This window comes from Amblyomma americanum, chromosome 1 (genome assembly GCF_052857255.1).
Source record: "Amblyomma americanum isolate KBUSLIRL-KWMA chromosome 1, ASM5285725v1, whole genome shotgun sequence".
Taxonomy (NCBI): Eukaryota; Metazoa; Arthropoda; class Arachnida; order Ixodida; family Ixodidae; genus Amblyomma; species Amblyomma americanum.
In genome coordinates, this window is record NC_135497.1 from 133,722,931 (window position 1) to 133,743,729 (window position 20,799).

Below are 20,799 nucleotides of genomic sequence, written 5' to 3' on the forward strand. Positions count from 1 at the left end.
GGTTTTTAATACGATGGATCACCACCAACTCGCCCAATCCTTAGTTCTTCTACAGCAGACTTTCGGAGCCGAAGTTGCTACTCGATGCTTTCGTTGCGATGGTGGTCGTCCGACGCCTCGTCAGGCAACACGAAAACGTGGCGAAGTAATCAAGTTGATTCCAACCTATTGCAGCCTTCATGGTGCACCCACTCTCCACACAGCACTACTCTCATGAGGTGAAAGCAACCTAGCTGGCGCTTACGACGAAATATGTGAGCTTCGCCGGCGCGTCTACTTTTTCTCCGTCATCTACTTGAAGGCATCATACTATGCTTGCTGATTCCATTAAAGCTGTGCCTTTTGCCTGCAATAGCTTTGCAGCTTATAAAAGGCACCTCCGCCGGGAAAAAAGCTGCTTCAAGTGCGGTAATCTTAGACAGGGGCTGAACGATTAGCAGCAACAGCCCGACGCGTCAGTACGCAGCGTTCGTGAAGATGCACTCGGGCAGAATAAAGTTCGCGCATTGACTGGTCCATACGTCCTTTCTCTCCATCGAAGAGAGAAGCGTCATGCATAGAAATGTGAAATTTCGAAAAAAATTGAAGGCTCGAAAAAAAAACTTATCTTTTTCGTTTTTTTCCCGAAAAAAATCGAAAATTGGGAAGTAAGCAAGAGTGTATTTCATTGAGCGCATTTACTTTGGAACCCTTAAGTAAATAATTATATTTTTGCCCAAAAGTAAAGATGCTGCTTTTCAGGAAAAGATAGGTACATACTGTATAAAATACATTCGACGCAAAGCATTGCACCAGTCCGACTCGTCACTGCTGGGTAGGAAAATGCTTGCTTATGCGCCTTTTCCCACGTTCGGGTTCGAGTGCGCGCATGTACAAATTTTTGCACACGCTTTCCCACAAGCCAGTTGCGCAGCTTCGTATGCACATTGCTTAACTTCAACCAGTTTATTTCGCATGACGCACACGGGGCGGAAATTCGGAGTAGCCGACATGCGACTGACGTCAGCGTTTGGGTGTTACAAAGACCTTGCCACTATGTGGACGGCTCCAGATGGCGGGCAGGTTCCCGAGCAGCTCATTTAGAGTAACTTTTACAGTGCGTAGTGAGGTTATACTGTGGACAAAAATTCGTTTGGAAACTTTGGTGTTTTTTACTTTCTTCTGGGCAATGAAAAAAAATACCCTAAAACGCATTTTCGTCCGATTTTTCAAGGTTTTTTTTTTCAGGCGCTCACGTCTCTGGACTCGTGCATAGGACAGGCACACACTAGCTGTGGTCGAGCGTCTCGTACAACATCTGTCAGAGCGCACTCCAATACACTCGGAAAAGCGCATATACTCGGTTTTGGCGCACGCAGCGGGGACAAGTCTGCGCGAACTACTGTTGTTGCGCCTTGGTCACCAGTACTGACCGCTGCGCTCACCGAGCAATTTATCCCCTGTGCCAATGCGAGCCTTCACATGCAGTCATATACTAGAAAATATTGCATCAAATGCCAGAGGAAGGACATTGCGAATCGTCTGACGTACTTTCGTGCATGGGCACAGTCGCGAATGCCTCGCTGGGATTTTTACTTTCGACCTTGTGATCTCGTCTTCGTTCTTCTCTTAAAATAAGCAGACACAATGAAGAGACACAATGACAGCTGCGGTGCCACGTGCTTTATTCTGCGTGCTACCTGCCCTGTTGCCTCGGCGGACGCTTGTCCACAGTGAATGAGAAGTCAGGTCAGTTTGCTTCCGTCCCTTGTATAGTTCCCTTCGAGAACGTCCACCCGATGAAAGGCACACTGTTCGCTTCCTTTCCGGGACGGAACGAAATCAAATCGTAGAGCTGCGAGTATAAAATAAAACGCAGAGAAATGAAAAGGAGGAGAGAGAGAAGGAGGGGTCACGAATTGCACGCGCCCCACTGCCAGCCATTTGTGCGCGGCTCTGGTTAAAGGCAGCGTTTCAAGCAGCGGCTCGCATTGAGGCGTACTCGTCAATGTGGCGTGTGTTTCGTTTCACTCTGTCCCCATTGCGTGTGGTGAAGGCAGCGTGAATCGAACGCAGAACTGTGCCTCCCGTCAAAAGATTCACCCGCGTTTCGCTTCCCCCCCGCTTTCATGAATACTCGCCGCTTAATGAGGCCCGCGGTCTCAGTAATCTGAACTTTGCCCAGTGCATGCATGAGCTGTACGACGTGATTGTTGATTGAACTCCGTGAACCAAAAAAGCGCGCCGGTTCGCTATTTTTGATCTGCCATTAAATATGCCTGAATTACTGCGCCGAAGGACTTTTAGCGCACATTTTCATTTACTTCAACTAAGACATTCCCCCGTGCCGGTGGCTGACGGCGGCGCGGCGGCAACGCTTGATAACAGCCGCGCTGGTAGGCTCTTGCTTTAGCGATTAACCATCATGTTACATATATACGTCACAGTTTCTGACCATGAAGCAGCAAAGCCACACGGGAGGCAAAACGAATAGAAATTGGTGGCGTGTACTTATTATTCAGCAGGATTATATTTCCGTGTCATTCTCCTATAGCGTTAATGAAAAAAAAAACGATCTGGGCGCATTGAATAAACAAAATAAAGCAAAATTATTTATCCATCAAACACTCACCATCCTCGGTAAAGAGCACGGTATGAAGACGCTGTCTACGTACCGTATTTTGTGGTGTGTAACAAACGTCTTTTTTTGTAATTCTCGCAATAGCAAACTACGAGTGATTTCGGAATAAGTACAAGCGTACGTGAACTGAGCGAGATGACTTCGCATATTATCCTTCTTATTTTCAGCGAACTTTGGAAGGGATCTTTCTATATGTCCTGCAAGGGAGTAGAGATGGCTGTGCGTCTTATAAACGAGAAAATACGGTAGTGTAAGTTAAGGACAAATTTGTCCGTGCGGATCTCCTCGACTCCTCGCTCTAACAGCGCAAAAGAACGCCACTTTTTTATGATATGTTTATGCAATACCGTATGGCTCGTGGCCCCAGCTCGTGCCCAAGAAGGTCGATTTCATTATTGGTGAGACGAAGCTCGATAAACCGTTTATGATGGTCAGTGGAGTAGTACGCGAGTGTCTCGTGGCGCCCTATAGAGATTCCAATCATATCCTGCAATCAGGTATCATTATGCGATGCAGTATCGCCCTAACTGTTCCCATGTCGCATTCGCACGTGCACGGAGCAAAGACAAAATATAACAGGTCATGGAATTCGGCGACCTGCTGGGGCGATTTCCTGGCCATCAGGAGGGAGCGGAAGAGGCTCTCGATTCTCTGGCGAGCTTCGACACCTGTTGCGCTGCGCCAATGCCAGAGAAGCTCAGAGGGGCGCGCAGACTATGAGTGTTCATGAAAGTGCCGCCGATAAGAACGGGCAGCTCATGAGAGACTTAGAGGCGTAGCTCCACGCCATGGGTGTCATGAGAAACGCCGGCGATGTTTGCCAAGACACAATGAAGCGCGACGCACACGCTGAAACTTCGAAGCCACATTCCCGCCCATTGAGTTCGCGACCCTATGCTATACTGCGCGCAGAAGTCGAACATTCGGCACACGGTGAGCAGCGCTATGAGGAGGCTTCTCAAGGATCAATGTGACCATGAAACAAACAAGCTTCGAAGGAACGTTGATACGATGAAATGGGAAAATGAGGAATACCCAGTTTACATGATGAATAACTGGATGTATTGATTAATTATAATTGATTGATTAATGTTTGCTAAATGTATGCAACGTTGCTAACTTAGTTTCCACGGCCGCAACAGCATGCGTCTAAGCGAAATTCCCACGTAAACATAGACTGGTCTGTAATCTTGGGAACGGCCAAATCGCCAAACAATCGGCAAACTTACTCATTCTCTTTGATTTAGCCGAGATGAGACGAAGCGAAAGTCTGATGCAAGATTTGTAGGCGATAAACTTGTGAGCAACGCAGAAACGGTGCGTTCACTCTGTAATGCGAAAGCCCCGGGGGTAAAATAAATGAAATCAAACTGGCTACTCGATCGCGTTCCAAAGTTCGCTTTTCGTACGTGAGCGTTGCGTTCGCAGAACGCTACGGATAGCACTCCCAACCCAGACGCACGCAATGGCTCGGACTTAAATGCTATTGCGCGCTACAGAAGACGCGAACTTGAAGAGTGTGTCTTTCTCAGTATGTGTGTGCATGCACTGCACGACCAGATTGTCGTCTCGCCTTTGGGTGAGCGATGCCCACACATGTACTGCACGGAAGGTTACCTTGATGCACACAAATACACAGCCACAGGGGGCCCCTAAACTAAAAGAATGAGGAAAAATAATGGCCTCATGAACTGGCTTCGGTTCTACAAAAATCAGAACTGTCCGCTAAATCTTGTGGCCATACTTCAAGCAGAATACGTACATGTGTAGTCGGCGCTGAGTCGTGGCGTCCCGAGATCGCGCTAGTCGGGAACGAAGGAACCGTTGGCCACACTGCGGATGAGGTCCCCCTGGTTGGCTTCGCTCGCTGCCACCAGCCTGGAGCCCAGCTGCCAAACTTGCGCTGTGCCTGGTCCGCGACCGGCGAACAGCAGATCGCGGCTGCGCACGGAAACGTTTCAAGTTGGCAGGTCACATGACGAGCACAGGCCGAAGAAGCGGTTGGCAGGTGAAAGCACCTCTGCGAGCAGTAAACCACATGCGTTCAGCGGTTATACAGAAGCCTACTGTGGTGCCCTAGAGGCTACGGCGCATTGCTGTTAAGCACGAGGTCCCGGGTTCGAATTCGACCGCAGGAACAGCATTTATATGGAGATACGACGTAAAATAAATAACGCTGATGCGCAATTTACGCGCACATTAAAGAGCTGAATATTACCGCACTCGATTCAGAACAGCCCCTCGCACCCCATTTCCTCCATCTCATTAACATACTTTGAATGTAGTGATATACAGGCATCCTTGAAGGTTTCAACACACACACACACACACACACACACACACACACACACACACACACACACACACACACACACACACACACACACACACACACACACACACACACACACACACACACACACACACACACACACACACACACACACACACACACACACACACGCACACACGCACACACACACACACGCACACACACACACACACACACGCGCGCACACACACACACACACACACACACACACACACGCACACGCACACGCACACACACACACACACGCGCGCGCGCGCGCGCGAAAAGGAACAGGGCAACAGGGTTTATTTCTTAGTCGTGCAGCGGACCACTGTGGCACCCCTTCAGCTCTAAATCTGCGTAAGATGAGTAGAACCCTTGCCCTTACCTTTCGAGACCATTTGGCCTACGGGTGCCTTAAGGGCTCCAACATACGGCTGAAAAACCCTGTTGCCCGGTTACTTCTTACAAAGACGGTACGGACATTTGAATCATATATGGTGTGCGATCAGCTTTCATTGATTTAAAGAGTGTGCCCCGGGTAACTTCATCCAAAGCTAAAAAAAAAATCAGGTTGACGTTGTGTATGGCTGGCGGTCGGTTAAGCAGGAAGGGGTATTCTTTAAAAATTCTGAGGTAACAATGAGAATTTAAACCACGAAATATTGGCCGTATGTGCCAATCAGATTTTTTAGTCGATCGTCAATGGAAAGTTCAAACGGTGTAATGTTCGTCGTGGCGGCTTTCTTGTGTAATTTCTTTCGGTGCTGTGACGAAAGCGCGGGACATTAGACGTGTCCGCGGCCAGACCACGTGTTTTGAACATCCCGCGCCTGAAGTCCACGTAGTGGCCGTTGACATGGAGCGGTGGTGGTGGATAGAGTTTATTGAGAATACATGCGCGTATTGTCTGAAGCACCAAGGCACGTTGACAAAGGGTGCACCAGTTCGCGCAGCCGCTGTCGCTATCAGTGCATGCGCACGAGCGACCGCAATGCGCTGCTCCACAGAGGTATTGCACGCGCTTCCTTGAGAGCGTGCAAAAAAAATGGTAATAAATTTATACAGAGCTGTATGAATCAAGAATTTTGCCATCTGTGGATTTTTTTTTCTTATTTGCGCTCTGCGACTTTCTGACTGAAGCTTTTCAGGTATCTCCAGTGGCTTAAATGTTCGTTGAAAAAATCCCAGCAAGTTCATTCGAAAAGTATGAAGCAAAGCATACATCTGCTCGCTGTTAGTGAACGTCAACGATGTTGTTAAACTTTCATTCCCGCAAAGATTATATATATATAAACCTCTGGCTAACGTTAGTTAGGAGACCCTGTTCAAATGTGAAAGAAAAAAAGCAGTCTATTCAATGTATTCAGCCGCTAGGAATCCGCTATTTCATCTTAATGAGCCATCCAGAATAACTGCGTTTTTCTGAGTGCGCCTGTGTTGCCGCCGGCGTATTTCATTTCTGCGTCCATGCGCCGAGCGTTCATATAGTCGGGCTCGTCACGAATACCTTTAGACGATATACGACCGCCATGAATTACGGGAGGTCACAAGGAAAAGCCTTCGTACTCAGATAATAACGATGATGGCACGCACAGTAGCGATTCTTTGCAATATTATGAAAAGTACTTGCCGAAAGGAAATACACGCCAAGAACAACATGGAAACAGACGTTGTACGTTACAATTAATAAATCAACTTTAGAGTAAGAGCAACCTTTACATTGCAGCAATTTTTAATGCTACAGGTTATCCCAAACACACACACTCTCTCTCTCTCTCTCTCTCTCTCTCTCTCTGTGTGTGTGTGTGTGTGTGTGCGTGTGCGTGTGCGTGTGCGTGCGTGTGTGTGTGTGTGTGTGTGTGTGTGTGTGTGTGTGTGTGTGTGTGTGTGTGTGTGTGTGTGTGTGTGTGTGTGTGTGTGTGTGTGTGTGTGTGTGTGTGTGTGTGTGTGTGTGTGTGTGTGTGTGTGTGTGTGTGTGTGTGTGTGTGTGTGTGTGTGTGTGTGTGTGTGTGTGTGTGTGTGTGTGTGTGTGTGTGTGTGTGTGTGTGTGTGTGTGTGTGTGTGTGTGTGTGTGTGTGTGTGTGTGTGTGTGTGTGTGTGTGTGTGTGTGTGTCAGTCAGTCAGTCAGTCAGTCAGTCAGTCAGTCAGTCAGTCAGTCAGTCTACACGTGACAATATGCTACAGGAGTGTATACGATTGACCTCATTATCGCGTATATTGCGATCATTACACGATAATGAGGTCAATCGTATACACTCCTGTAGTATATTGTCGCGCGTAGACAGACGGGTAGACTGATGTAGCACTGCAACGAGCTCTTCGTTGAGCTGTCTTGTGTCCCGAAAGAATTCAACAGCTTGGCGTGGCGACAGCAACAAGCGTTCTCGGCGGTCGTCGAAGAACAGAATCACCGCTGCTCTGGGCCTTCTTCGACCTAAAGCTGACAAGGAACCTTCAAGATAAGATGCCAAAAGGAACGACAACAATCGCGAACAATGTGGAAGCAGTTGCGCGTGGATGGGATCATTCGAGATAAATCTAATCTCATCTCGCGCCAGAAACAAAACGATAATGCCGCGTGCCGGTGGTTTTCAGCAGGAACAAACAAACAGTACGAAGTTTAACGGCAATATTCTTCCATGTGAATGGCAGTTAAGTCCCTTCCTATCGCAGTAGACACAGGCTCGTATAAGCAAAACCATAGGCTCGATATAGTTATAGACCGTAACTTTCCTGCCATTCTGTTAGCAATATTGTGATCGCTTGTTTTTTACTGGCAGCTTCTGTTGACAGTATAAGACAGGCACAGTAAGTCAGCGTAACTTTTATGCGCTCACTAGTGCGTTTCTACATCACTGCGCTCCTTCATCTTGGTCTCGGTATATGTCTGTTTTTTTTTGTTTCTTCCACGGTGCGTCGCGCTTTTTTACCAAAAGGCGTAGACATACATTATCATAGGAAGACTTCCGGTACAAAATTGGAGCTCTTGCTTAAATCTGAGAGAAACGCACGTCCAGATGGCTTTCCATCGACCTTCGTCACGGTCTGAATTGATAGAATATTGTGAACATACAGGCAAGCAAAAAAAAAAGCCTCAGCCATTCGTTGCGGCTGATTGGCTTCGCCACCATGCGCAAGCAGCGACTGAAAGCGTTGTTGTCAGGTTAACGCAAATAGCTCGCCGTTCTTTGTGTGTAGCGCGAAGAAACGACTAGCATTTGCGGCTGGTTGGACGTAACTGTGCAAGTCTAATCTGCTCTTCAGAGCACGACACGAGGCGGAAAAAGCGGCTAGAAAGGGGACAGGACAATCCCTGGTACTTCTCCCTCCTTCCCTTATTTTTGTGACGTTGTCCGGTTGAAGTCACTTTGCATTTCAAAACACCTCGAGATTCGGCGAATCCCCGGAAGGGCGAATTGCATGCCGCTTCTAGACATGCGCCTGCTCCTCTTTCAGGTGCAGCAGCACCTGACAGAGCACTATAAAGATGGAGGAGAGACCATGAGGAATTCTGCTAACGCGTGTAAAAATATATTTCTACCTTCGCGTGCAGAATTCGAGGCTAGTGCCTGTGGCGTTGTGGCCGTCCGGAGCGAACTCGGCCACGGGCGCCGTGGTGCGGCGTAGGTCGTAGAAAGCCAGGCGGCCGTCGCCCTGGAGCGCCGCGAAGAGGGTCGGCTGCGATGGAGACCACCGGACCCTCGAGACTGGCTCCGGCAACTGGACGCTCAGCACGGCCTCCGTCTGCGACCAGAGCACTGCCTAGTTGCGGCGACGGATGCTCTCGGCATATTTTATGCACGGGTATATTACGCGTTAATCTTAAAAGGGACGTTCAGCTGCAGTTCTCGAAAAAAAAAGAAAACTAAAGCTTCCACGGAGAGAGCCTGACGAATATATATTCTGTCTCAGGTCACGTCACGTCCCGCAGGTCTTTGTTACGATTGTTTCCTGCGTCTATACATAATTTTGAGTGCACCCCAGTGTTGCGCATGAAAAGATTTTTGCAGCCTCGGCTTTCACTTAACTGTCTACCGCTTCTTAACTGAACATACTTGTTTGCTCGAAAAAGACAAAAACAAAGCCCCGGAGAGCACCAAGAGCAGCGCCGGCGCCATTCTGAAAGACGCCCACCACAGAGCAGTAAAGAAGTGCGAGAATATTAGAGGCAAGAACCGCATAATATTTGTTTGGAAACTGAGCAACGCGATCTTCCGCAAGCTCTGATCGGTCTAGCCTACAATCACATTCAAAACCTCGTATTCCCGTACTGCGAATCGATGATGATGGCCTGTTTCTATGGCGTAAGGGCATCTGTGGCCAAACGAAGCCGTGGCACAAGGCTTTTCCGTCTACTCAAGGTAGGGTCGAAGGCACATTCCTCAACCAATTCACCCTAAAGAAGCCGAACACCAGAACAGAGAAAAGCTTGCACCCATTGTATCACTGGTGGGTACCCAGTGGCATACTGCAAATCGAACCAAATCACATGCACATTCGGCAGCACTGAGCGAAAGAACTGCTGGGACACTTAAAAGGAAAAAAAGTTGTGGAGAAGGCTCGAAATTCAAGATAATCCTATAGCCAGGGGGCGTCACATTTCACACAATACTAATAACGTCACATCAAAATTAATGCATTCCAGCGATTTCTTCCCAATTCGTCAAATGATATAACCTTCTGGCGCAGAAGTCCCTAGTTTTACATATCTTGAAGATGGCAATATAATGTGGGATCCATTTACTTCTGGAATTATTGTCACATACTCAGCACGCACTGAGCATGTACTGGGGCGTCTATTTACAACGTTCTGTGACGGAGACGGAGAGCTCAACACGGCCAGGCCGGCCAGCTCCTTTTTTTTTTTATTGCGACCGTGTGCCTGCTGGCATACAGTATTATTTACAAATATAGTCCAGCTTCTTCCACTGCTACGCTCCTATTGTCCTCCGCTTCGTCGTCGACACAAAGCACGTGACAATATAAATAATGTAGAAAGAGTTCATAAGAAAGCAGCCAGGTTAATATTTAATCATTGTGACATTATACGTCAGTTTCCGAGGTTATGAATTGAGCACATAGCTCGCTTGCGCTTTCTGTTTGAAGTTGTGAAAGTTAGATAAAAGAGCAAAATACATGAATGTGTCACATTTTCATCCGGTTACACTACGAGAAGTAGAAATACTTTTACTGTGCTTTTTTCCCAGAGCAGGAAGAATCTTTTTAAGTGCTCAATTTTTTCCTCGCGCGAAAGCCGAGTGAATTGGCTTAGACAACAGGTGTGTAGAAGTAGACGACGTCGACAAATTTCCGGTGTTTATTGGACTCATTCTGTGCAGTCTCTTTCACATGGCTTATTCTTTTTGTTTCGAGGTTATTGCACCTTCACTCCTGTGTTTATGATCTCATGTATATATCTTTTTCAGTGTTGCCTTCTATTGTTTGACATTCTGTTGGGGGCAACAGTGCTGTAAATAAAAAATAAATTAATAAACACGCAAATCCTGGTTGCAGAACTGCCTTGTCTCTAGGGGGTCATGAAACAAAGCAGTGCCGGTTCTGTATGAATCCCGCATTTGTGATGCCGATGGCTTCAGAAGGATCGTGCGCGGGTCGATGAAGCTAACTTAGTGGGAATTCGTTGCAAGGATGAGTAATATCTTAACTTTCGGAGGGCGTCTCATTTTGCTCTGTGGGATGGGGCAAAAGACATTTTTCTGCAGCTTTAAAAATCACAAAATTTAGCTGGCCTCTTCATATTTACCGAGCGTAATTTATAATTCGGCAATATTTGCTTGTTGATAGATGTGAAAAATGAAAAGAGCACAACGATTATTTGCAAATGTGTCGCGTTTTGCCCCACTCTCCCCGTATTTGCATTACAGTAACTTAATTACTGCCATGCCAGGTTATCGATGAATGGGTGTAGCTACCATTCAAATTCGCAGCATTTTTCGAGAGTCTCTCGATGACCAAACACGCGAATACGAGCGGGTGGCGTTGAAGTGGCGCCCAAACGCTTGAGTGGCCCCAACATGGTTCGCCTGGCTCTTCCGTCTGTCGGCTTCCGCTTCGCAGACGCGCACTTCCTTATCCTAGCACCGTTTCCTGATCTTCTCGGCATCGATTTCGCTCCGCTATATGGCCCTGCAACTCCGCATCTTCACGTGCTCATCGCTCGCGTTAGCGGCGATGTTCGTGAAGTTCTTGCCTGTGCTGTTTCGGGCGAACCATCTTTTCAGCAACGGTAGAGAGCGACTGAGTGACGGTGCACTTATGAGCATCTTTTCAGCAACGGTAGAGAGCGACTGAGTGACGGTGCACTTATGAGCATATTTTCAGCAACGGTAGAGAGCGACTGAGTGACGGTGCACTTATGAGCATCTTTTCAGCAACGGTAGAGAGCGACTGAGTGACGGTGCACTTATGAGCATCTTTTCAGCAACGGTAGAGAGCGACTGAGTGACGGTGCACTTATGAGCATCTTTTCAGCAACGGTAGAGAGCGACTGAGTGACGGTGCACTTATGAGCAACTTTTCAGCAACGGTAGAGAGCGACTGAGTGACGGTGCACTTATGAGCATCTTTTCAGCAACGGTAGAGAGCGACTGAGTGACGGTGCACTTATGAGCATCTTTTCAGCAACGGTAGAGAGCGACTGAGTGACGGTGCACTTATGAGCATATTTTCAGCAACGGTAGAGAGCGACTGAGTGACGGTGCACTTATGAGCATCTTTTCAGCAACGGTAGAGAGCGACTGAGTGACGGTGCACTTATGAGCATCTTTTCAGCAACGGTAGAGAGCGACTGAGTGACGGTGCGCTTATGAGCTACACAGCACGTTCCGCGGTCTACAGGCCAAGTGATTGCTGACACCATAAAAGAGTGGGGCCTTGCATAATGTGAAACCGCCACATACATTTCACTAACAGCTAGCGCTATAAAAACCTTGGTGTATGCTGGCTGGCATATACCTTGTATACATGTCAAATACTCGAGCATGATTACCTGTAGCAGGCTGAATACTTTGACCTCCCTGTCGATGCCCGCCGATGCAAATACGTTCCTCTCGAAGGGAGACGAGTGGATGTCCAGCGTGTGCCCCCGATGAGGCGGGAACCTCGCTACAACAGGGCAGCTGTAGGTGCGCTCCACTGAAGCGTGACTGTCGACCACCGCTGTAACCAAACCGGAGGAGGACAGCTTTCGCAGCGCGCGTTCTTGATAGCACGTGAAGGCAGTGGGACGTGCTCATTGTACACTTTTCCTAGGCACCACGCTAATGGGGCAGTGCTTTTCAGTTGCGTTTTTTTATGCGTTAAAGGTCTACAGATCTATGTGGTAAATTCAAAGTGTCCTCGCTTTTTTTATTACCTCCATGCTCTGGGGAATCTCCAAGTTCTTCACCTGAAATGCTTGTCACACATTAAACCATGTGGATGTATAGTTTAATATTAGTAGTATTTCATTTCTTTACTTTAGATGCTTCTAAAGTACTCCCCACCGTACAGTTACAATGCATTCATCGCAAGTAACCTTTCAGTTTCTTATTTCAGTAACATAGCCAAGCATTTCGCACAGCATGTAAAATTGTTATTTATTCATGCAGCTCCCGTTTACATGAACCAAAATATATAGTTTCTCTTTAAGATGACAGTGGCTAAACATTGAAACTAGTGTGCTGGAAATTAAAAAAAAATGAAGCTATTTAATTTCGCATTCCCTGCTCACACGATTCAGTGAAGCAAGCGTGTGTAACGTTCAAAAATTTTCCTACGAAGAAAATGACCCTGTACGTAGTTCACAAAGCCGCATTTCAAGTAAGCATGACCATTATCACCAAACAGTCTGCAAGCCGGAACTCCGAGGGATATGTGGTTCATGCGTGTTAAGTTCGCGCCATGTCACTTACACGCAAATGAAACGGCTTCTGCAAATGTGCAAGGTCGAAAATTTGTGCTCCAAGCGAGGTCAGGCTCGAATGCGCTGCACATATAGAAAAATACTTACGAGCTATCGGCTTTGATAAGCTGAGTGATCCTTGAAGAACTCCGCCTCCTTCAGTTCCCATCACAAACACGCTATGGTCGAAATGGTTTTTGGCAAGGGACGTCACTGCAAGACAGGCAAAAAAAAAGTGCAAAAGCATGACTGCTGTTTCGTGCGATGCAAAGTGACAGCGCTATCCCTCCGGGCAGCTGTCTTGTTTGTCCGAGACGGTTGGGCAGCAAATGGCGCGAACGCCCCTTGCCCGCATCCCAGCCCCCGCTTGGGCCCCGCCGCCGCGCGGTTTCTGGATCCCCTGTCTAACTTGTTTTCTCCGCAGACGCGAGTTTTCCTTAGATGACGTTGACGGAACCAGACATGCAGCCGCGGCAGCGGTAAGGCGGTTTCGCGGTAGGAAGCGGTTCGCGCTGGAACGTTTTCCTTAATCCGCTAGCCTTCTTCATGTGGCTCTGTCGGATTAGGCGATTACGCGTCCGTCTCACAGCCACGTCGCACTTGCAGCTCGGTAGCCGACAGGCGCCGATCTCCTGATCGCCGGCGCAGCTCGCGTGAGAGCCGGCTCGACCGCCAGCCTCCGATATACGTTCGGCTAAGGTCGGGAGCATTTAAAGTGACACCAAGCACTATGGTCACACGCTGTCATTGTGCACGGCACAAAATTAAATAAAGTGTGCGTTTTACACAGAAACGCAGGCGAAAACTCAGCAATGGCGTAAAATGCTACGGAAAAGCTATAACTAAAGATGTCGGAAGCCGCAGCCCGCACCAAGGCGAACGGACGCAGGAACACATCATAGCATTTTTTCCTCATTCTTTTTTCTTTGCACCAATTTAGTAAAACTAGTCTCGCTAGTCATCTTCATTGTGCAGCTTTTTTTTCATTTAATGTACTTATGTTGGGAAATAGTCACAGTGTTCGTCTGTCAAAAATAGAATGATTCGAGTGCTAAAATTACATGATAGTGAGTGAGGGGAAGAAGTGAAAGTTATAATTATCAGGCTGAAATAAGAGCTAACGAAGAGAAATGAAAATGTAGACATTTCCCTGCCCCTCCCTCCAACACTGTCTTAAGTATACCGCATACCGTAATTAAACCGATAACGTCAGCCACAGAAGTCGAAGGAAACAATTGTTCCGAGAAAAGGAACGACCACAGCGCTTTAAGTATGCTTGTACATTACGAGCACATGACTTAGTAACACAGCATAGAATACTTCGAGCACACTGTCGCCTGAGAGACAACGATAATATTGCAGCGTCTGCATATAAGTTTCACCTGCTGCTCATGCTTCGACAAGTTGGCACAAGAATCAGTGGTAGCGTTTTCACTTATTATTTGCATGAACAGCAGATATTTGATATTGTTGAGCACGCTTGAGTAGTTAGCTGTGGATACTTCTGCCAGATGTGGCCAGATGAGGAGTGAAAACAAAATAGTGGCTTACCTCCTATATAGGCTGTAGTGGTCCCACTGATAGGCTTCTTGTGGAGCCGTACGTTTTCAGCTAGCAGTAGAAAGTAGCTGCTGGCTTCCAACTGATTCTTTCTAGCGTCGTGCCTCCATTGTATAATCAAGCCATCCAAAGCGCAGCTTAGCAGCTAAAAAGGAATCGCAAGAAAATTCTGACGTTTAAAAACACTGAGCGCTGCACAAGCTTGGCGCAGTTCGCAGTGAGGCGCAGATAAATATTTGTAAAAACCTACAAAGTCATCAACGCTTTAAAAACAATTCCTTTCAAATCGTACCGGCAGCAGGCCGTAGACTTTTGGGCGCGCTGAACTTACCAGAGGTTTGGTAGAGCTGGTCGCTCGGTTATAAATCTATCTACGTGATAACCGCCACTCAGCACTAGGGGTTAAGGCAGCAATATAACCCTGAATGAAATTCACAGTTCTAACAATGAATGCCCTCTTCGTGGACAAACACAGTGCCCAGGACAAAAGACATCGAATCATACCGGCATGAAATATTTGAGTCTTATTACCTAAGCGTCCCTCGTATAGTGTGTGCTGTCTTCGTCCATTACGCAAACCCCACAGGCCCGAATTTCTGCCTTATCCCACCTAATGCCAAAGTACGTTCTGTAACGAAAAACAGGCGTTGCCGTAGAAAAGAGTCAGCTTGCCGCCGTGGCGGGTTCTGTTACGTCTATTGTGACCACAAGCGCTATTGTCACTCTCGAAGAGCCGACCATTGCGCGTCGCACGATCTGACGAATAATGCGGCCGCACCCAGAAATGCCCTTCCTTCCTTCTGGTCACTCACGCAATGGGGCTCTTGGGCGTCTCCGATCCACTCCACGCCTTTCACCATATCTTGGTGGTTGTCGTGCATAACCACTGGAGATGACGCCCATTGTTCGTTTGCCGCTTCGACGTCCCACATTAGGACATCCCCTGCAGAAAAAGTCATACTTTTATTCTTTTTTCCCTTTAGCTCATAAAGAAACGCTTTAGGAAGCACAACACAAGCAAGAGAAGATGTAAAACGAGCCCATTTTTTTGGCACAACGCCTACATTATGCGTGTTCAGCTCTGGTCCAGCTATTCTAGCGAAAATGTCTCCTTTTGCAAGACTGAATATTCAAGGGCTGCATTCCTGCGCTGGTGCTGCCAGGGAATTTCAGGGCCATGCTTTCTAAATCTACTCTCTCTCACATACACACACGCACGCACATACGCACACACATACACACACAGTGACACGCACATGTACATGCGCCCACTTACCGTGCACTGTGCCGGCGACTACGACTGAAGGCCTCTGCGGATGAAAAGCGACCGAGGTGACGCAGGTGTCCGTACTGAGGAATTTTCCAGCCTGATCGCTGTCGCTTGAACGATGCGGATTCCAGAGTCGTACGCCGGCTTCATGTGTGCACCATTCCTCGTGATTGGCAACGCCGCATGTGCTGAGGTTCCGTTAAAGATGCACGGACAGGTATGTGACGATAACAAACGATGTGGCGTCGCAAATGTCGAGTTGGAAGCATCTTAAACTAATTAAACTTAAACATCTTAAACTTAAAGCTTGCTCAGACAGACATTCAGCGGCTGCAGAATGGGCGTTATGAGTCAGGTATTGCAGCCGGGTCGTCATTACCGAGCTTACCTTTGGCGGGCTGGCCAGGATGTCATCTGAGCATGTCGAATGGGGCTGTTTCTAGTGGGGTTTCGGTTTTTTACTGCATTGCAACGTGTATATTATATTGAGGTCAAATTTTGTTTAAACGAGGTGTGCGCTAAAATCGGGCAAATACGGCAGCTATTGCTAAATGGCTTAGCTCGTCCTTACCGTTGCTAAACTGAAAGCGAGGTAATGTCATTCAATAATATCCGTATAAGATTGGTACGTAATTGTGCATCCCCCCGTGCTCTATTTCTACTACACAAACCCCAATGAAACCAACGCGAGTTCATAAGGTGAAAATTTTTAATCTTTTGTTATCTTTTTGTAAAAATTTTCTCCCTCTCTTTTTGCCTTAGACTTAAGCATGTAGGTTTGAAGTGTCTTTTTCACACGAAGTCGTGCACAGCAAGGATGACAGAGACGCTTAGGGGCAGTTTCGAAGAGCCAAAGGATATGAAAAGGCTACAATAGAGCCTGTGGAGTTCCAAGACGCATCCGTGCAATGAAGCTGCAAAAAAAGAAAAAAAACAGTTCATGCCTAAGGTGAGGCTGCGCTCAAGTTTGTTCCGAGAGGTACAATTGTCCTGTAACAATTGCAGTCGCGAGATCATCTTTCAATTTTTTTTATTTCAGCATACGCTTTCCCTGTGTTTTATCGATACGGCCTCAGGAAAAAGGTGTAATACTGAGTTACGACTGCAGTTAAATACCACACTGCTGACTACGTTACTTGGGGGACCGGAATGGCCAGCTGTACAGCCGTAGCCGACTTGAATGGTTTCCGTGTTTGTTTTTTTTTTCAAGATGAGAGCTTCTGTTTAAAACAAATTTTTCAAGGGTTTCAAGGGTATCCACGCTCACAGTCGCTTCCCGACGCAAACCTCTGGCGTCGATCGTCAAGTGACAACTTGTTTACCATGCTGAGCACGCAGTAAATGCATTCGCTGGTGTTTCTTTTGACAGGCCTCTTTATCGGGAGACCTGTCCATGAATATTAACCGGGGACGATTTTTGCCCCGTTTCGGTGCTTTCAAAAGCGAAAAGAAAAAGAATAGGTGACGTGGAATCACTCTGATGCGGCTAAGTGATACTCGGATCCAGGCGCCCCAGTAGGTAAATAATTTGCGTGTGTGCTTGGAAGAGAAAAGGCGGCCTGTGGAAGTGATGTACTGAGGTGCAAACTTTACTCATCACAACGACAACTTTCGCCCGTTTCAGTGTGCTAATGGGCGAGTTCCCAATGGGCCCATTAAAAAAAAGCTTTGGACGCTGTGTGCACAAGGCTTGGAAGCCTAGCAGGACGCCTTCCATGATAAAACGAAGATTTTGTTCCCACTCAGAAGCAATAACAAGAGTGCGTTGTTGGACTAATCGTTCAATCGTTATCAACAAAGAGTACTGCGTACACGCACCCCTGGGCCCTTCCCCTCCTTGTTTGTGTATGTGCAGTACTGTTTGTTCGCAATAACAAATTCCTACTGTTTTTGGGCAATGAAATGTGTGTGCATGAAAATGACCAAAATATACTGTAGAGAGAAACCGAGACCGAAGCCGATAATATAGAGCAAAGAGAAGCAACGAATGCCGCATGTAAGTGCGCTAATATATATGTTCATTTATGCAGACCTGGAAGGAGTGGTCGAGTCAGCTGTCAGTACGAGCAGACATACCCATAGAGTAATTTTTGTGTTGTGTTGGCCTTTATGACACATAGGGAACTGAGGTCATGATGCGCTAAACGCAAGATTTAATGCGTTTGTTTGGTGAAAGGGAGTTAAAAAGTTTTAATATGCTACAACTGGTTTAGAATGGTTGCTTCTCTTAAGAACGATACAACGCAAGAAATTTCGACGAATACATTTACTCCCAACAGTAATCTAGGATGGAATGAGATGTGTTCATCAAAAAATTGTGGGAGACGGTTTTTTAGCGTAAGCTACACTGGCCGAGGTTGAGCAGTTTCGCGTGGCTCCTGGAGAGCCGCGCTGCGCATGCGCGAGCAGCAGTGACGTCACACCGCGCACAGCTGGCGCGCCGGAGCCGCCGCCGTCGCGCGCGCCTCGCCGGACTGCGCATCCTCTGGAAGCCGCACCACCTGACCAACCACGTGACCAACCGCGTGACGAACCGCGTGACCAGCCACGGTGCCGCGCCGCCGGCAGCTGCTCTGCACCACGTAACCGACCACGTGGCCAACCACGTAGTCAACCCCCGCACACTCACTGAATAAAAAAAATTGTGGTCGAGGCTGGGAATTGAACCAGGGCCTTTGACGTTTGAGGCGGAGACGCTACCACTTCGTGCGCTCCGCCACTTTCTTTTTTTTATTGCCGCGCTCCTCGCCGGTCTGCGCATTTCAGAGGAGTGACTTGATAACCCCGGAAGACGCACTGGCGCCGGCGCGTGCCCAGCTGTACGCCTCCGTTGCGCAGTAGCCAAGTCTGACGCTGCGCCGGAGCCGCTTGATAGCGCCTCTCATTTTGTGCGCATGCGCAGAGGTATCAGTGGGGGTATACATATAGCGGGGTGTTTGCCAGTGTGGTATAGCCATGGAGAAGGAGAGCGAAATTGCTGCTCAGCGCCAATTGATGGTCAGCGTAGCTCACGCTACGTATATCCGGACATAGCCGAGCTAAGCCACTGCTAATTTTTCGCAAGGTTCTCGAGCTGTGTACATGAACATAAAATGTGGGTTATGGTGATCGCTTCTCCGCACCGCTCACATGTTGGTCTTTCTTGTTTTGCAGGAATAAAACAGTGTGTAAGATGTGCGTGTCCAACACGAAGGCGACATAAAATAACTTCTGTGAAGCGTTATTGCTGTGAGCATGATTTCCATTCTCCTATGATGGGTTTTACTAGGTGTAGCATATTCCATTTAGACTAACATTTACCTCTCAGCTTACACTGTATCAATTTCATGCCATTTCTCTAGGGAATGTTTGCTTTTTTTATATCCTTGTGCCAACCTTGTGCTGCACATACATCTGCTTCCTCATTTCCACCAATTCCGACGTGGCTCGAAACTACAACATGGGACTGCTTTGCTGTGTCTCCTTCTGCCGTCCCGTGTTGCAGTTATTTGGGGTCAGTAGCAGCTATAGTGGTGACGCCATCTCCGAGGTTAGGCTTTACACGGTCTCAACAGCATCAGCCTTTTTACAGCACCACTGGAAAGTGTCTCCACGGAGCGCTTGAACGCATGGCTGGACAGCATCGAAGATGCGTGTATACGTAACGGAGGCGGCGTCTTCTGGCCACCATTGGGAATGGCACTCACCTCTCGGGGGAAAGCCGTGTCGCGGTACAGCCGAGAGGCGCTGCCCTCGCTCGTGTCGGCGAGCAGCCTATAGCCGCGGAAGGCGCTGCTCCGGGAAGCCCGCTCGAGCTCCTGCGTCATCCTGGGGTATGCCTGGCGCATGAACGTGGCCAGGGATGGCCAGTCGTACGCCCTCGGCTCCACGGACGCCACAACTTCTGGCGACGCCTGGACCTGCGCGAATCTCAACTGCACTTTCTGTGCTGTCCACAGATAGATAGATAAAGAGGAGGAGGGAAAGACAGGGATGTTAACCAGAAAGGGGTTTCGGTTGGCTACCCTGCACTGGGGAAGAGGGATTAGGGGGCTAAAAGGAGGAAGCTGTCCACAGCATTTTCGGAAAACAGTCCGCGTCTATGAAAGAAGCAACAAAGTTTTACGATTTCGTCATTTTGCGTCCGTCCCCGTTGTGTCGTGATGGTTATCCTTTGTTACGCCGTATACCGGGTGTTTTTTTTTTCTAATCTGTGCAGATTTTACTTTAAAAAGCCATGAAAGATACGACAATGAGGTTTTTGCAAGTGCATTGTACGGCATGGCGGACATTATGTTCCTCGTAGCTAGTCGAAAGGCTATTAATTACCTGATACTAATTAACGTTCTAAATTTTTTATTGAAGGGCGCAATATTATATCGCGAAATAACACGCCTTCAACATCCTAGGCGAGCTCAGTTTTTAAAATGTCTAAATCGGCAATGTGGTTCGAGATATTGTAATTGTAATTGCTTTATTGTCACTAATATACATTTTCATAATTCTGCGCCGCTTAAGCACATTGTGCTTGTACGCGGCACTGGCAGCCAGCAAAATACACAAGTGGCTCGTCACGCCAAACAAGTAACAATTTTCTTTTTAACAAAGTGAATAAAATGCGGATATATAACTTGCACAGAGTTATGCATATTCAACAACACGGCATCAGACAGCTATGTACACAAGTAAAAAAAATATATTTTTTAGAGATCAGAAAAATATATATGTAAAAAAGGAAGCAATGACATCAACTTTGTCACCGCCAGAATTTACAACAATTGTAAAAAACGGACGTTTCTGGGTGCTCGCTTCTCACGTGTAACCGAACAAAAGCATAATTCCTGCTCAGATAACTTACTGAATAAGAATGGGACAAAAATTTCTGCACCTTTCACCATATTTCGTGGATATTTATGGCATCGTGTAAAATTCGGTTTTCCTTACGTTAAATTTACTTTTAGGCTTTAATGCATGATTGAAATAATGTTTTGTATATATGGCGTAATCACGTAACTCCCCTATGGGTATAACGTTTGCGAGCTTGGCTACGTTATCTTTATTCATGTCATCCATTGAAACACCATATGTCATATTTTTATACATTTGTAAATGATACTACTTATTTGATTCTTCAAGGTCCGAACAAAATCCGC

General features: G+C 47.3%; 2 protein-coding genes across 2 annotated transcripts in view; both read right to left on the bottom strand.

Annotated features, from left to right (window-relative positions):
* Nucleotides 1-1,667: 1,667 nt before the first annotated feature.
* On the bottom strand, nt 1,668-15,847 carry LOC144113700 (cytoplasmic dynein 2 intermediate chain 2-like). Its single transcript, XM_077646958.1, has 8 exons — nt 15,674-15,847; nt 15,210-15,340; nt 14,389-14,542; nt 12,946-13,050; nt 11,944-12,113; nt 8,476-8,678; nt 4,383-4,561; nt 1,668-1,834 (listed from the first exon to the last, which is right to left on the bottom strand). The coding sequence occupies exons 2-7, from the start codon at nt 15,327-15,329 to the stop codon at nt 4,423-4,425; spliced, it is 891 nt and encodes a 296-aa protein (XP_077503084.1). The 5' UTR covers nt 15,330-15,340; nt 15,674-15,847; the 3' UTR covers nt 1,668-1,834; nt 4,383-4,422.
* A 650-nt stretch (nt 15,848-16,497) lies between these two features.
* The window catches only part of LOC144113746 (cytoplasmic dynein 2 intermediate chain 2-like), a 114,342-nt gene continuing 110,040 nt past the window's right edge, over nt 16,498-20,799 (bottom strand). Inside the window, exons 3-4 of the mRNA XM_077647046.1 lie at nt 19,354-19,566; nt 16,498-16,581 (exon numbers count right to left, since the gene is read on the bottom strand). Coding sequence (XP_077503172.1) covers nt 16,498-16,581; nt 19,354-19,566 — 297 coding nt within the window. The remainder of the gene's footprint in view (nt 16,582-19,353; nt 19,567-20,799) is intronic.

Bases quoted from the DNA above. Each gene is read 5' to 3' on its own strand.
- LOC144113700 (XM_077646958.1), bottom strand. From the start codon at position 15,329: ATGTGGGACGTCGAAGCGGCAAACGAACAATGGGCGTCATCTCCAGTG. The intron at 8,679-11,943 runs GTAATCATGCTC...CTCTGGTCGCAG, and splicing joins AAGTATTCAGCCTGCTACAG to ACGGAGGCCGTGCTGAGCGT. The intron at 4,562-8,475 runs GTAGAAATATAT...TTCCGTGCGCAG, and splicing joins CTCGAATTCTGCACGCGAAG to CCGCGATCTGCTGTTCGCCG.